The sequence below is a fragment of the Vicia villosa genome, linkage group LG1 (genome assembly GCF_029867415.1).
Source record: "Vicia villosa cultivar HV-30 ecotype Madison, WI linkage group LG1, Vvil1.0, whole genome shotgun sequence".
In the NCBI taxonomy this organism is placed as follows: domain Eukaryota; kingdom Viridiplantae; phylum Streptophyta; class Magnoliopsida; order Fabales; family Fabaceae; genus Vicia; species Vicia villosa.
Genome location: NC_081180.1, coordinates 81,594,934 through 81,609,789, shown reverse-complemented (window position 1 = coordinate 81,609,789; position 14,856 = coordinate 81,594,934). Strand labels below are relative to the sequence as shown.

The window sequence follows — 14,856 nt, the reverse complement described above, 5'->3', positions numbered from 1 at the left end:
TCTTTTGTCAACTACATTTCTTCCTCCTCTTCCATTAAAATTGTCACCTCTAGAATTTTAGGATCTATCAGCCATATTTCCAATGTTTTCACCCTTTTGGAATGTTGAGCTTTTTGGAATGTTGCGATTCTCTTCCACAAAAATTCCGGAAGTTCCCTCCACCTTTGTTAATGGGCTATTTTCCTTTCACATTCTTGTCTCTTTCATCAAAACGAGCTTGCAAAGCGATCTTCGTCTTTGCATTATCAACATTTCTTTCCTTCATTCTCCGCTCATGAGATTTAAGAGAGCTTTGTAGCCCCTCCTTGCTCATTGTCGTGAGATTCTTTGATTCCTTAATCGCAACTACTACATTGTCAAATCTTGACATCAAAGACACAATATTTTTACAACAACATACTGCTCTGTAAATGTTTCTCCACACACCTTCACTTGGTTCACTAATATTGTTATTCTTGTCGTAATTCATTATTTTTTTCCTTTTCTTCCATTTGAATCAACTCCAAATGTCTCTTATGAGTTTGTAACCTCACCACATTTACATTATCACCTCCTGCATAACTTTTTTCCAAGATTTCCTAAGCTTTCTTTGAGGTTGGGCAATCACCAACCTACTCAAAGATATATGCATCAACATATTGTTGAATCAAATATAGCGCCTTGTTATCTTTTGTCTCCTCCTCCTTATGCATAGTCCTTTGTGGAGCCGTTGCACACTCTACAAGTGGAGAAATACCGTTCTTGATCACTTCAAGATTATCAAACAACACCTTCATCTATTTGCACCTCTTACCGTTATTCTTTGCATAAAAATTAGGAGATTCGTAGGGATTCGTTTATGAGAAACATAAAGCATTTTCACACACGAAGTGTTTGATGGATCGAACCAGGTTCTTGATGCCAAATGTTGGAACAAGAGAACCATAATAATGGTGATTTCTAATGTGGAGAATGAGAGAGAGAGAGAGAGAGAGAGAGAGTAATAATTGAGAGTAAAAATGAGAGTCTATTCATTAATGAGAGAGAGAAAGTAAAATTCTAGTTAAACAAATGAGTGAGAGATCAATTATGTTAGAATATTAATTTAGTAAGTCTTTTATTTTTAGTGTTATTGTGTTCCTTTTGTATTTGAACTTTTAGGTTTATTATCCACTGTGTAGTCACTATGAGACATTGATGGATATAAAAAAATAAATTAAATTTATCTTTATTCCTTTTAATTTATGTAATCATTTTAGTGTTCTTTTCCTTTTATTATAGGGACCCTAGTTTATAATTTTGATAGGATGGAAAATCTTTCACTTTCATTTTCACTTAACAAGAAAGACTAATCACATATCATTCTCTAATCTCAATCATTTATTCAGCTTTTTATCTCTTTATTTGTACTTAGAAAAAATATAAACTATTTTTTTTTCACGGGAGAGACGAGTATTTAATATTTTATTCATATCATTCATAAAATAAAAACTATATATATGCTGCCATGCTATTGTTACCAACGTATTTCTCATTCTGAAAAAGTAAAAGTAATGGGTTCTGAATCTGTCATTCACATTCTCCTTATCTCTTTCCCAGCACAAGGACACATTAACCCTCTTCTTAGACTAGCAAAATGTCTTGCTGCAAAGGGTTCTTCTATCACTTTCATCACAACAGAATATGCTGGCAAAGACATGCGAACTGTTAACAACATCACTGATAAATCACTCACTCCCGTTGGTGACGGTTCTCTCACTTTCCACTTCTTTCACGACGGTTTATCTGATGATGATCCCATCAGAACCGATCTTCCTGCTTACCTTGAACAGCTCAAACTTGTTGGAAAGCCATTTCTTTCTCAAATAATAAAAAATTATTCTGATTCAAACAAACAATTTTCATGCATCATAAACAACCCTTTTCTCCCTTGGGTTTGTGATGTAGCTACGGAACATGATATTCCGTCTGCTTTGTTATGGATTCAATCCGCTGCTGTTTTCGTAGCTTACTATAACTATTTCCATAAACTCGTACCTTTCCCTACGGATTCAGAACCGTATACTGACGTTCAACTCAACTCTTCTTTGGTTCTTAAATACAACGAAATCCCAGATTTTCTTCACCCTTTTAGTAAATTTCCATTTCTAGGGACACTCATCTTAGAACAGTTTAAGAATTTATCTAAAGTTTGTTGTGTATTGGTGGATACATTTGAAGAACTGGAACATGATTTCATCGAGTATCTTTCAGAAAAATCTATCTCTATAAGACCTATTGGTCCTTTGTTTAACAACCCAATGATTAAAAGTGCGAGTAATATTCGTGGTGATTTTGTCGACAGCGATGATAGTAGTATTATAGAGTGGCTAAACACAAAGGAAAAAGGTTCTGTTGTTTTCATTTCGTTTGGAAGTATTGCGTACTTTTCACAAGAACAAATGAATGAAATTGCATATGGGTTATTGGATTCTCAAGTGTCGTTTTTGTGGGTATTGAAACCACCTTTTAAAGAATTGAGATTAAAGGAACATGTTCTACCAAATGGGTTTTTGGAGGAAACAAGTGAGAGAGGAAAAGTGGTCAAGTGGTGTCCACAAGTAGAAGTACTTTCTCATCATTCAGTTGCATGTTTCATGACTCATTGTGGTTGGAATTCATCAATGGAAACACTTACTTTAGGTGTTCCGGTGTTGACGTTTCCGGCATGGGGTGATCAACTCACAAATGCAAAGTTCTTGGTTGATGTTTATGGAGTTGGTATTAGATTGGGTTATGGTCATATGGAAAACAAGTTGGTGACGAGAGATGAGGTGAACAAGTGCTTATTGGAAGCAATGACAGGAGAGAAAGCAGAGAGGATGAAGCAAAATGCAATGAAGTGGAAGAAGGCGGCGGAGGATGCGGTGGCGGATGGTGGATCATCTGATCGGAATCTTGATGCATTTATCGAGGACATTAAGAAACATGGTGCGGTTAATATTCAGAAGATTCTATAAGTACATTTTATTGTTTTTGAGGTTTTTTTTATGTACTAGTATTTTGAGTATTTTATGTTATATTTTCTTTGTACGGTTAATTTTTAAATTATGTTTATTTTAGTACTATTTATTTATTTATTTACATGCTAGGACTCTGTATTTTAATTTGGGTTAATTTCATTTCTTTAAACATGTAGGCGATTTTGCTTTCCCTTATGTAATACTTTTTTGAGAATATCTCAATGTTATCTCTTATATTCTTATGTATCTCTCAAAATTTTAAGTATGTTTTTTTTTTAATCTATATTCGAAAGTAATTTTTTTTAAACAAAATTTAGTTTTTCTTTAAGTACATCTACATAAGAGTTACAAACTTAGTGAACGTTGAGAAAATTTAAATTAATTCAATTAAATAGAACTTCCGTAGACGTGTCTTTGAAAAAAAGTTAAAAACAGAATGTTTCGTAGATTTATCTACGGAACCTTAAGCTATGTTTTAAATCAATTACATCTTACTATAAATCTCCATTTTATGTACGTAAATGGAACATCAAATTATAGTACATCAAAGTAGTGCAATTTAAAGGCAATGAAATATACTACACCAAAAGAATACATCATATAAATAATCCAAACAGTGTCATATACATAATCAAAATAAAGTACATAAATGTAATCAAAATACAGACATCAATAAAATCATAGGCGTCACTACTGCGTGTATCAATAAAATCATATGCCTCCTTTCCTCTGCCTCTAGCACCGCCTCTGCGTCCACCGCCTCATCTACCGGATACTCTGCCTCTACCGTCAAGTGCCTCACCCGTCTTAACACGATTTCTACGGTTAACCAGTGCCCCATGTGCCTCTTACATGATACCATCCAGTATACGCCTATGATTATAACCCTTAGGGAAGAAACCACTGGCAATGCCTGCCTGCGTCATCTCAACTATATCACGACAGCAATGAAGCACATCCTCAGTGTGGTCCAACTGAGACTGATTACTCTGCAGTATCTAATGATGGGCTGGTCTGAGCGGTGAACTCAGTGTAGTGGGGGTCACGTACAAGTGTGACATAGTGTAGTACCGAGCGATGTACCCGTTGGCGCAACTCTAGTCTACTTCAGCTATGGTCGCCCGAGCCTCGTCCAAAACCATGTGATGCTCAAAGTCAACAAAGGCCTCATCTATCTGCCGACATGGCATCAAGATGGGAGCGAAAACATGAGGGTCGTCAGGTATCATCTGACAGTAGGCGAACTGCCGCATGATGCACTCCGGAAGATAGCGAACAGTGATGGTCGAACTGCATGCTAACCGTCCAGAATATAGTGCGACGTCATCCCACTGAACCGTCTCACAGTGAGTAGCGTAGTAGTTGTACCTGATGTCCTCGGCAGCCATGCAATCTAGATCCTATAAGGCTTCCGGCATCTGGTTCCTTCTGAGGGAGAGGAAGGCACGAGCACGTGGCATGGCCTCATTGTACTCACGCACCTCTCCCTAGACAATGATGTCAGAGAAGTTCTGTAATATCCAAACCTTAAATAAAAAATAAAACACGCGTGGATAAAACATTATCATGAATATAGAATGAATAAATTATAAAATAAAAGTAGAAGTACATAAGATAGTTACCACTAAGAGTAAACAGCTGCCTGCCACCGTCCTTGCCTTCAACAGGCATCCCTCTCTGAGTCTGGAGTAGTGTTATGCTAGTGTTTTCGCTCCCTAGTTGTACTTATGAATCCGTGCGGTTTCCGATAGGTACCTCAGATAAACGACATTTGTGTAGGAGGAGCTTGTGTCCACAAACAGTTGAGTGCCTATCAAAATTAAGAAGTAACATCTAAGCGCTCGCTGTCTGTGTATCTTCATATCTACTAGGTCACCAATAGCTTGCTCCTTCGCAAGGATCTCGACATCAAATCTCCGCTCTAAGAAATGAAACCTCACGTGCGCGCCGCAGATCCTCTCCCCCTCCTTAAACGCATCCTCTGGATCAACCCCGATCTCCTCAATTAGAGCATCCCTCACCTCCTCCTTCGTCATCCTACTGTGACAAAGGAGGGTACCCCGGATAGGTATATGCAGGAGGCATGCGACATCGTCCAAAGTGATAGTAACCTTGCCATGAGGCAGATGGAATGATGATGTTTCTGGGTGCCACCTCTCTGCAAATGCCATCAGCATCTCATTATGTATGGTGGAGTACTCGATCTGATAGAGGTCCTTCAGCCTAGAAGTTGTGAGGACATCTTGGAATCACGGTTCTGTAGGCTGATGCAGAGATAAAATCTTTCGTCTGTGGTTGTAGAACTTTTGGGGTGACCTCTCTTGAAAATTTCCAAAGAAAACACTGTTAATAAAAAGAAAAGTTAGAAATAAGCAAAGTTAGAAATAAGCAAAGTAATAAGTCTAAGAAATTATACCTCTATGTTCCAGACATGTCTGGCTATATAATCTGCGTCTCCTATCAACAAGGAAAAATCCGAAGGACCCCCCGGCTCCTCAGGAGCACCAATCTCCATGTACAATGGGTCAACACCATCAGGAGGTGGCACGAGAGATCCAATATTGAACGGAGGTGGCACAAGAGTAGAAGAAGTATCCCGACGATATTTGCGGGTGGAGGGCGTCTATGAGGAACCCTCACCATCATCTTGACGCCTCTGAGATGAAGAAGTAGATGTGGAAGGCCCTTGTCCCCTATGCTCCAGGTGACTCTGCGTCGTGGCCATGTCTGTCACCTCTGCTGGAACAAAGCTGTCATGTACATCTGCTGGAACGGAGGATCCATCCTTCACCTATGAGACTACCTGCATCCGTGCAGGTCGCACGGAGACATGTTGTGCAACCCTCTCATGTATAAGTCAGTTTGACTGGTCAACCATAATGTCTTACAAATAAAGTCGAGTTAGATACAATTAACTTATAAAAAGAAAAGGAAAAAAAATCAAATTTAATTCCGTCGGTGCAAATATGGAACTCTTCCGTAGATGCACCTACGGAAGCACCCAACTATTCAAAACACATGGGGATGTTCCGTAGATGCACCTACGGAACTACCTAACGTTTCGTCTGTTCTGTAAGTGCATATACAGAACGTTCTAAAACTCCAAGAACGCAATAATGGCGTCCATCACTGTTCCATAATTTTAAAAACCTATTTTTGGTGGCTTGATCGTCCATTTTACACATCAAAAAATAACTACATTGTCTCTAAAACTATGTTTCTAAAACTACCTAATAATTTCTACACCTAAAAGTGTACTCAAATGAAACTATAGAAAATACTCGAAAATAACTCCAAAAATCGAAAACTTACCGATTAAATTGAGTTTTGAACGAGTTGGAATGTGTTGATCGTTGTTGTTGATGTTCACTTTCAAACTCGAAAGAAAAAAATGAAGTTGGTGGAAGTTTGATTTTTGAGGTTGTGAGAGATTGAGTAGAAAATATGGAAAGTGAAGAATGAGGGAGGAGAAGAGTCTGACGCAAATATAAGCTCAAATGCTTCCGTAGATACATAATTGAGAGAATTCCCTAGATGCACCTACGAAACAAATAAATTTTGAAACAAAAAAAAAGTGCTTCCGGAGATAAATCTACGGAAGCAGTGGCATTTTTGACAACACGCATGGTGCAAAAGAGACCCAAGGCGTAGGGTTAAAATTTTTCTATTCTTTTAGATTATTCTCTTGTAAACTTTTTTTATTACTAACAAATTAAACAATCTGAGAGGTAAATAAAAAATATAATATTATAGAGATAACTTGTATACTTAGAGAAAAAAGAAACATAAAAATGATCTAAATTTTATTTTTTTCACGGGTAAAATGAATTTGGCCTATATTATAAGAGGTATTGTATATTTAATTCTTTTAATTTTTATTGGTGGTGGATAATACAAATTGGGGACCGAAACCATTCAAATTTAACAACGAATGGTTTTCTTTGTCTTCTTTTCTTCCTTTTGTCGAGAAAGAGTGGAATGGGATGGTTGTGGAGGGAAGGGGTGATTTTGTTCTAAAAGAAAAATTAAGAAGATTGAAGGATAGGTTGATTTGGTGGAATAACAATGTTTTCGGTAGATTTGATTTGGAAGTGGAAGAAAGTGTGAGAGAGGTAAATTTGGGTGATGAGGTGTTGGAGAATGCTTCGGATGATCTTTTTGAAGAGGCTCTTTTAAATAGGAGGGGGGCGAATAAGAGATTGTGGCTAAATCTAAGAATTAAGGAGAATATGCTTGTCCAAAAATCTAGGCTCAAATGGCTTAGTGAAGGTGATTCTAATAGTAGGTTTTTCCACAACGTCATGAAGGAGAGGAGAAGAATTAATCATTTAGGCCCACTTTCTTCTCCCGTTGGTTTACTTGAGAAAGTGGAGGATGTTAAAAGAGAGGTATGGAGGCATTTTTCGAGCAAATTTGTGGAGGAAGATTCCGAAAGATGTTTATTAGAGGGAGTCCATTTTGAGAGGTTGTCTTCCAGTGCCTCCTATTCTCTTGAATCTCCTTTTCTTGAAGAAGAAATCAAGGAAGCTATTTGGAGTTGCGGTAGTTCTAAAAGTCCGGGACCGGATGGGTACTCTTTTTTATTCTTAAAGAAGTGTTGGTTCTTTATCAAGAAGGATTTCATCCGATTTTTCAACTACTTCTTTTTGGGTGGTGAGGTTAGTAAAGCTATTTCTTCCTCCTTTTTGTCTTTGATCCCGAAGGTTCCGAATTCGGTTTCATTGGATGATTATAGGCCTATATGCTTGGTGGGATGTATGTATAAGGCTATTTCTAAGCTTCTAGCGGGAAGGTTGAAAAAGGTTCTTCATGAAATTGTCTCTCCTTCTCAAAATGCTTTTGTGCCGGGTAGACATCTTCTTGATGGTGTGGTGGTGGCAAATGAGGTAGTGGACTTTGTTAAGAAAGTGGGTAGGAGGAGTTTATTGTTTAAGGTAGATTTTGAGAAAGCCTACGATAAAGTCTCTTGGAATTTTCTTAGGTTTATGATGGATAAAATGGGCTTCGGCCTAAAGTGGAAGAGGTGGATGGATCTTTTGGTTTTTCAAAGCAAGATGTCGGTGTTGGTTAATGGTAGCCCTACAAAGGAATTTGTGGTGGAGAAGGGATTGAGGCAAGGCGACCCTTTATCGCCTTTTCTTTTTGTGTTGGCGGCGGAGGGTTTAGCGGGTTTAGTGAGGAAGTCGGTGGAGATTGGTGAATTTAATGGCATTACTTTTAATGGGGAGTGTATGGTGGATGTCCTCCAATTTGCGGATGATACTCTTTTAGTGGGGGAGGGATCTTGGAGACAAGTTTGGGCTATAAAGGCGGTGCTTAAGGCGTTTGAGCTTGCTTCGGGGTTAGGCATAAATTATCATAAAAGCAAATTGATCGGATATAATATTAGTTCAAATTTTTTGGAAGCGACTTCTTATGTTCTTTCTTGTAAGTTGGAAGAGGGGGTGTTCCCTTTCCTTGGAATCAGTGTGGGTTGTAATCCGAGAAAGGTGGATACTTGGAAACCACTTGTGACAAAGTTGAAGAAGAGGCTTATGGGTTGGAAGAACCGGTTTCTTAGCTTGGGCGGTAGAATTACTCTATTGAAGTCGGTTATTTGTTCCTTATCTATTTTTACCATGTCTTTTTATAAGATGCCGGTAACGGTGGCTAAGGAGATCTCTAGTATTCAAGGAAAATTCTTGTGGGGAGGAGGGATGGATGATAAAAGGAGGATTAGTTGGGTTAGTTGGAAGAATGTTTGCTTACCGGTGGAGAAAGGGGGTCTTGGTATGAAGGATATTTTTTACTTTAATTTGGCCCTTTTAAATAAATGGAGATGGAGGATTTCAAGAGGAGAAGATTCGCTTTGGTTTAGATTGCTAAAAGCGAGATATGGCGACTTAAACTTGAAGATCTTTTGTGGAGGTACATTTTCTTCCCCTTTATCTTACTCTTCTTCTTCTTCTTCTTCTTCTTTGGATTCTTTGTGGTGGAGGGATTTGTTGTCTTGTGGAGGCGTTGGTGTTAAGGGGGGTAGGGATCCGTTGGTGTCTTGTGGTCGGTTTAGAGTGGGGAATGGGTTTTCCACTCCGTTTTGGGAAGCGCCGTGGTTGGATTCTCGTTGTTTAATGGAGGATTTTCCGAATTTGTATGAGGTGTCGGAGTTGAAAAAAGTGGCGGTGGCGGGTATGGGAGGGTGGATAAATGAGGTTTGGTCGTGGGGGAATTTAGGGATTAATCCTTTGAGTTTGGTAGATCATAGTATTGTTTTGGAGTTGGAGGCTTTGGGGGGTTTGTTGGAGGGAGATGGTCCGTGTAGTAGGGAGGACGATGTCTTGGATTGGAAAGCCGTTTCGGATGGAGTGTTTTCTGTTGCTTCTTGCTATAATTTTTTTGCCGGATTTCGTATCCCTTATGGTCCGTCTAACATTTTCGATGGGGCATTAAGTTTGATATGGAGAGTGGAAGTTCCGTTTAAAGTAAAGACCTTTGGTTGGAGACTCCTAGTTAATAGACTTCCAACAAAAGATTTACTACTTTTAAGAGGTATTTTATTATCGGAAGATGCTTCCAAATGTGTTTTCTGTGGGATAGATCCGGAAAGTATGGCTCACTCTTTCTTTTCGTGTCCGGTAGTTAATTTGGTGTGGGATTCGGTGGCTTGTTGGATTGGCAAACCGTGCGGTGGGACGGTGGAGAATTGTTTGGGATGTTTTTCGGATTGGTTTTCCTTTTGTAAAAAAAAGAAAGTTAAAGAGGGTAAACTAGGAGTAGTTTGGTTTGCAACGGTTTGGACCCTATGGTTGTATAGAAATGGGGTGTGTTTTCGTAACGAAGTGTGGAATGTGGATAATACTATATGGAGCATCAAGGTTTTGGTTTGGAAGTGGGCTTTTATTGGAGATATTACTCATCCTATTTGTGACTTCTACGAATTCAACAAAAATCCTTTGTTCTTTATTTCGTAGTGTCGAATCGGTTTGTAATCTCTTGGTATTTTTTGAGTGGGGTTTGTTTCCCCCTTCTTTGATGTAAACAGGTTTTGAGAACCCTTAGTTCTCTTATTAATATATCTTGCTTACTAAAAAAAAAATTTTATTGTACAATTAGAATAGATGGATATTGAGAGGGTGATTTATTACATCTCATATTAAAGGAACAAATCACTATTTAAATTTTGTGAATTCTAACCAACTTTATGGATATTAAGAGGGTGATTTATCACATCTCATATTAAAGGAACAAATCTCTATTTAAATTTCGTGAATTCTAACCAACGTTTTAATCAACTGGGAATTCGAACCGTGAATAAAGAGATATTGAGGTTCTAAGATTTTTACACAAAGCATCGTTTACTTCTTGTTGTTTATTGTTAAACATCCTTCTTTCCACTGAGAGCATTGATCTGAATGCATCAAGTTCTACTTTAATTGGGTCTTCATTACCTTACGCACATTCAGACTTAAATTTACCACAACAAACCATCACATTATTAGCAGTTTCTCCCACATTATTAGAATCAAACCAAGGGATAAAAGTCTCTTTTCCTTGTCTCTTAAGAAAGATTAGACACTTTACTTTAATATGTTCATAATCTTCACATTCAAAACATTGAGTATCCTTGTCACACTACTACAAAATTATTTTATAACTCTTGTTTTAATATTTATAATATTAACTATATCGGTTAAGCTATCCCACTTATTTCACTTTTTCTTTTATACATTCTTTTATGTTTTAATTTATGAATTAAATAAGTCATTTTGAGATAAATTGAACATTAGTTAATTTTAATTCTCTTAAATATAATATCTAAAGTATATAACTCAATAAAAAGTAATTAATAATACATTGACAAGTAAGAACTATTTTTAAGACATACTAGATGAACTCCCAACCCAATAAGTTGTTGTTCTGTTTTAGGATTTTATAGACTTATTTCACACAATGGGTTTGATGGCCCTTATTTGCTACAATAAGAACAAGCACATAATCAAAGTTTTTTTTTTTCTTTCCGAGAGGTATGGACAATGACAAACATTGATCCCACCTAAAAATCGAACCCGATATTCTCGGAATTGCATCCTTATACAAACTCCTTTACCACTGGAGTCAAGTGATTCGTTTAGAACTTTATCATATCTTTTGAATATTAACAGCGCCATAATTCTTAATGTCTTCCATAAATGCATCAAGATTCCGATCAGATGATCCACCAGCAGCCACCGCATCCTCCGCCGCTTTCTTCCATTTCATTGCATTTTGCTTCAACTCCTCCGCTTTCTTCCCTTCCATTGCTTCCAATAAGCACTTCCTCACATCATCTCTTGCTACCAACTTGTTTTCACCTCTACCATAGCCCAATCTAACCCCTACACCAAAAACATCAACCAAGAATTTAGCATTTGTGAGTTGATCACCCCATGCCGGAAACGTCAACACCGGAACTCCCGAAGCAAGTGCTTCCATTGTTGAATTCCAACCACAATGTGTCATGAAACACCCCACTGAAGAATGAGCAAGTACTTCTACTTGTGGACACCACTTCACCACTTTTCCTCTCCCATTTGTTTCCTCCAAAAACCCATCATGCAAATCTTCATCTTGCTTTAACGCCCACAAAAACGAAACTTGAGAATTCAATAACCCATATGCAATTTCATTCACTTGATCTTTCGGAAGATGCACAATAGTCCCAAACGAAATGTAAACCACAGAACCTTCTCGCTTCGAGTTTAGCCACTCTATAATATTAGAATCATCACTTTTCACAAAATCACCATGAATGTTACTCGCATTTTTAATTCTTGGGTTGTTAAACAAAGGACCGATTGATCTTATGATGACTGATTTTTTCGAAATATAATCGATGAAATCATGCTCTAGATCTTCATAGGAATCCACTAATACACATAGCGCTTTCGACAAGTTTTTAATTTGTCCTAAGATAAGTGTCCCTAAAACTGGATATGTGTTAAAAGGATGCAAAAGATCAGGAATTTCGTTATGTTTAAGGATAACAGAAGGTAATTGAACATCGATATAAGGTTCAGTTTTTGAAGGAAAAGGTACAAGTTTATGGAAATAGTTATAGTAAGTAGTGAAAACAGCACTAGATTCACTCCACAAAATAGCAAAAGGAATTTCATTTTCTGTGGCTACATCACAAACCCAAGAAATGAAAATGTTGTTTATGATGCATGAAATTGGTGTTTTCGATTCGGCGTGGTTTTTGATCAGTTGGGAAACATATTGTTTCCCAGCATGCTCAAGGTGTGATGTGTAGTCACTGAGGTTTGCTCTGATGGGATCGTCGTCTTTCAAGCCGTCGTCAAAGAAATCGAAAGTGAGTGAACCGTTGCCGATTTGAGTGACGGTTTTGTTAGTGATGTTGCTAACAGTTTGCATGTCTTTGCCAGCTTTGTTTGTGGTAGTGAAAATGATAGAGGAGCCCTTTGTAGCAAGACACTTTGCTAGTCTAAGGAGAGGGTTTATGTGTCCTTGTGCTGGATAAGATACAAGGAGGATTTGAATGGGAGCTTTAGACTCCATTTTGTTTTTTCTTTTGTGCTTTTATATATTTATCTCTTTAAATTTTGCACTATACAGTTGAATAATGGTTGAAGGAGATTATGTTTATATATATAGTTTAATGATGCAGAAAGCAACAACTATTTTTATATGCTCATAACTTTGTAAATTTGTATATGTATTTACTCATGAAATGATAAAATGTTATGAGAATGTTTGAGTGTTTGAATGGGGGTTGGAATATGTTAGTCTTCTCTCAATTAGTTTGAGTTTATTGATATGCTATATACAGCAAAATAAAAAAACTGTTTAGGAAAAATGAGAGTCTAGTTTATAAAATAAAAAAAGACAACTAGTTATCATTCTACATGAAACACTAAAGAAAAATTCTTCAAAAAGGCATCAACACTAAAACTTAGAAAATCATTTTGAAACGAATCAAATTTTTTTCATTTTGTTTATCACGAATATCAAATCTTCTACGTAGAAACTCTTAAAATTTAATATTAGAATTATACGGCAATGTTGTTGCGTCATTACTCAAATGATCATAAGAAAAATCAATATTTTTAACATAAGGTACATGTTCATATTCAACAATCATGTTGTGTAATATTCTGCACATATGCATTATACGTTGGGATGCATTTAAGTGTTAGGATCGATACGAGTTAGGTATGATCACCTCGAACACATTGCCCTTTCAATGCAATTAGACAATTTTTTCATTCCCAATATATATAATGAATGCTCCCTGAAATACATGGATAGCCTCGGACATCCCCATCTATAATAGGCGTATGATGTTTTAAGAAACATTGTACCGCAAAGATGTTGATCACACCCCACTCCCCTTTGTAAAGTTATCGACCAATTTTAGTGTCTTAGTTTCACCGATAATCATCCACATTCTCAACAGATGTTCCATATGCAAACATATGAATAACAACAATGCATTTTGGTAGTAGTGAAATACTTGAACTACCAATTGTATAAACTCTCATTTGAAAATACTCAATATGTTGACCTTGAGCTTCAACAATACAAAGGGGTTTCTTTAGGGGTTTCTCCATGGATCTTTTCAATCTACTATCAATGATATGCCTAGATAGCAGTATCATTTCCCTTCTTTGGGAATTGTGAACCTCGATTGATTGGGGCGTGATTCCCACTTATTCCATTGGAAACAGACGACAAACTCGTGGGCCTCTCTTTCTTTGGTGTATGGATTAGGATTGTGGACCTTGTTCATGTGTTGTGTTCATTTTAGTCGGGATTGGCTTTGGAACATCAATTAGTTAGATGTGCAAGGTCACCCCCCGTTCGGTGATGTTTATTATAGAAGAGACTCACAATTTCTCTTTAGATCTTAAGATCCTATAAGCCAAGACTTTATGAGTAATGTTTTACATGTTATTCAACAGATTAAATGCTCCATGCACGCCTAGACTAGTTTACAACAATTGAAGGTCGGGGAGCGCCTCATGCATGGTTTGGAGTGCTCTTTGGAGAACTCTTTAAAGAGCCAGATCTTGCAGCATTGGATAAGATTGAGAGGTCACGAGGACTTGATCTTCAACTTTTAGGGAAAATTATTGAGTTATAATAGTAGCCACAAATGCAACAACTTTTGCAGATCGAGTGTTTCTTGATGTTCCTATAGCTTGAAGGAGTTGATATCACGCTCTCAAGAGAAGAGATCAATGATTTGGCGGATGAAGATCAGATATTAGGATCTTCATTGGACGAAATTGTAGTCCTTCATAGGATTTTACGAGAACCAAAGGTTAATTCTCATAGGTGGTGCCACTATTCCAATATAGGATAATAGTTATTGTTGAAATGATGATATGGATCGTGAGAATGTACACTGAACTTCCGGTATGGCGGCGCGAGGGTGGACCTACAAGATTAGCACTCCAACCATAACAACAAATAATATATTTTATGACAAAGCTTTCACTTTATCCAATAAAATATTCGAAGTATAATCCGTGGGCGCGCCACACTCTATTTAAAAAAATACACTTTATCACCTCAATTATGGATAACAACCGATAGAAAATGTTGCTAAGGGATGAAACTTGGAATCTAAGCTTACATTATTTTGACTTTATGTTTATTTTTCAATTGACGCCTTTCAAATTTTTTATTACTAAATCAATCAAAATAGCATATTCCCTTGGTTGTAGGAATTAACCAATAGGAAATTTGGCTCATATGATGACGTCATTTTTATGTGAAAACATGAGAATTAATATGAACCATTAGATTTTAAAATAAATGGTAGAAATGATGTGTCAATTTTTTTCTCTCTTTCATTATTATAATAAATGATGAAAGAGAGGGAGAGAAAAAGAAT

At 37.1% G+C, this 14,856-nt stretch overlaps 2 protein-coding genes across 2 annotated transcripts; one reads left to right on the top strand and one right to left on the bottom strand.

The window, feature by feature from the left end:
* The first annotated feature begins 1,487 nt into the window (after positions 1 to 1,487).
* On the top strand, positions 1,488 to 3,102 carry LOC131610732 (cinnamate beta-D-glucosyltransferase-like). Its single transcript, XM_058882766.1, has one exon. The coding sequence runs from the start codon at positions 1,533 to 1,535 to the stop codon at positions 2,976 to 2,978; it is 1,446 nt and encodes a 481-aa protein (XP_058738749.1). The 5' UTR covers positions 1,488 to 1,532; the 3' UTR covers positions 2,979 to 3,102.
* Positions 3,103 to 10,732: 7,630 nt separating this feature from the next.
* Positions 10,733 to 12,611, bottom strand: LOC131610726 (gallate 1-beta-glucosyltransferase 84A24-like). The gene has a single exon (XM_058882753.1). It carries the CDS (start codon positions 12,513 to 12,515, stop codon positions 11,100 to 11,102), a length of 1,416 nt encoding a protein of 471 aa, XP_058738736.1. The 5' UTR covers positions 12,516 to 12,611; the 3' UTR covers positions 10,733 to 11,099.
* Between the last annotated feature and the right edge of the window lie 2,245 nt (positions 12,612 to 14,856).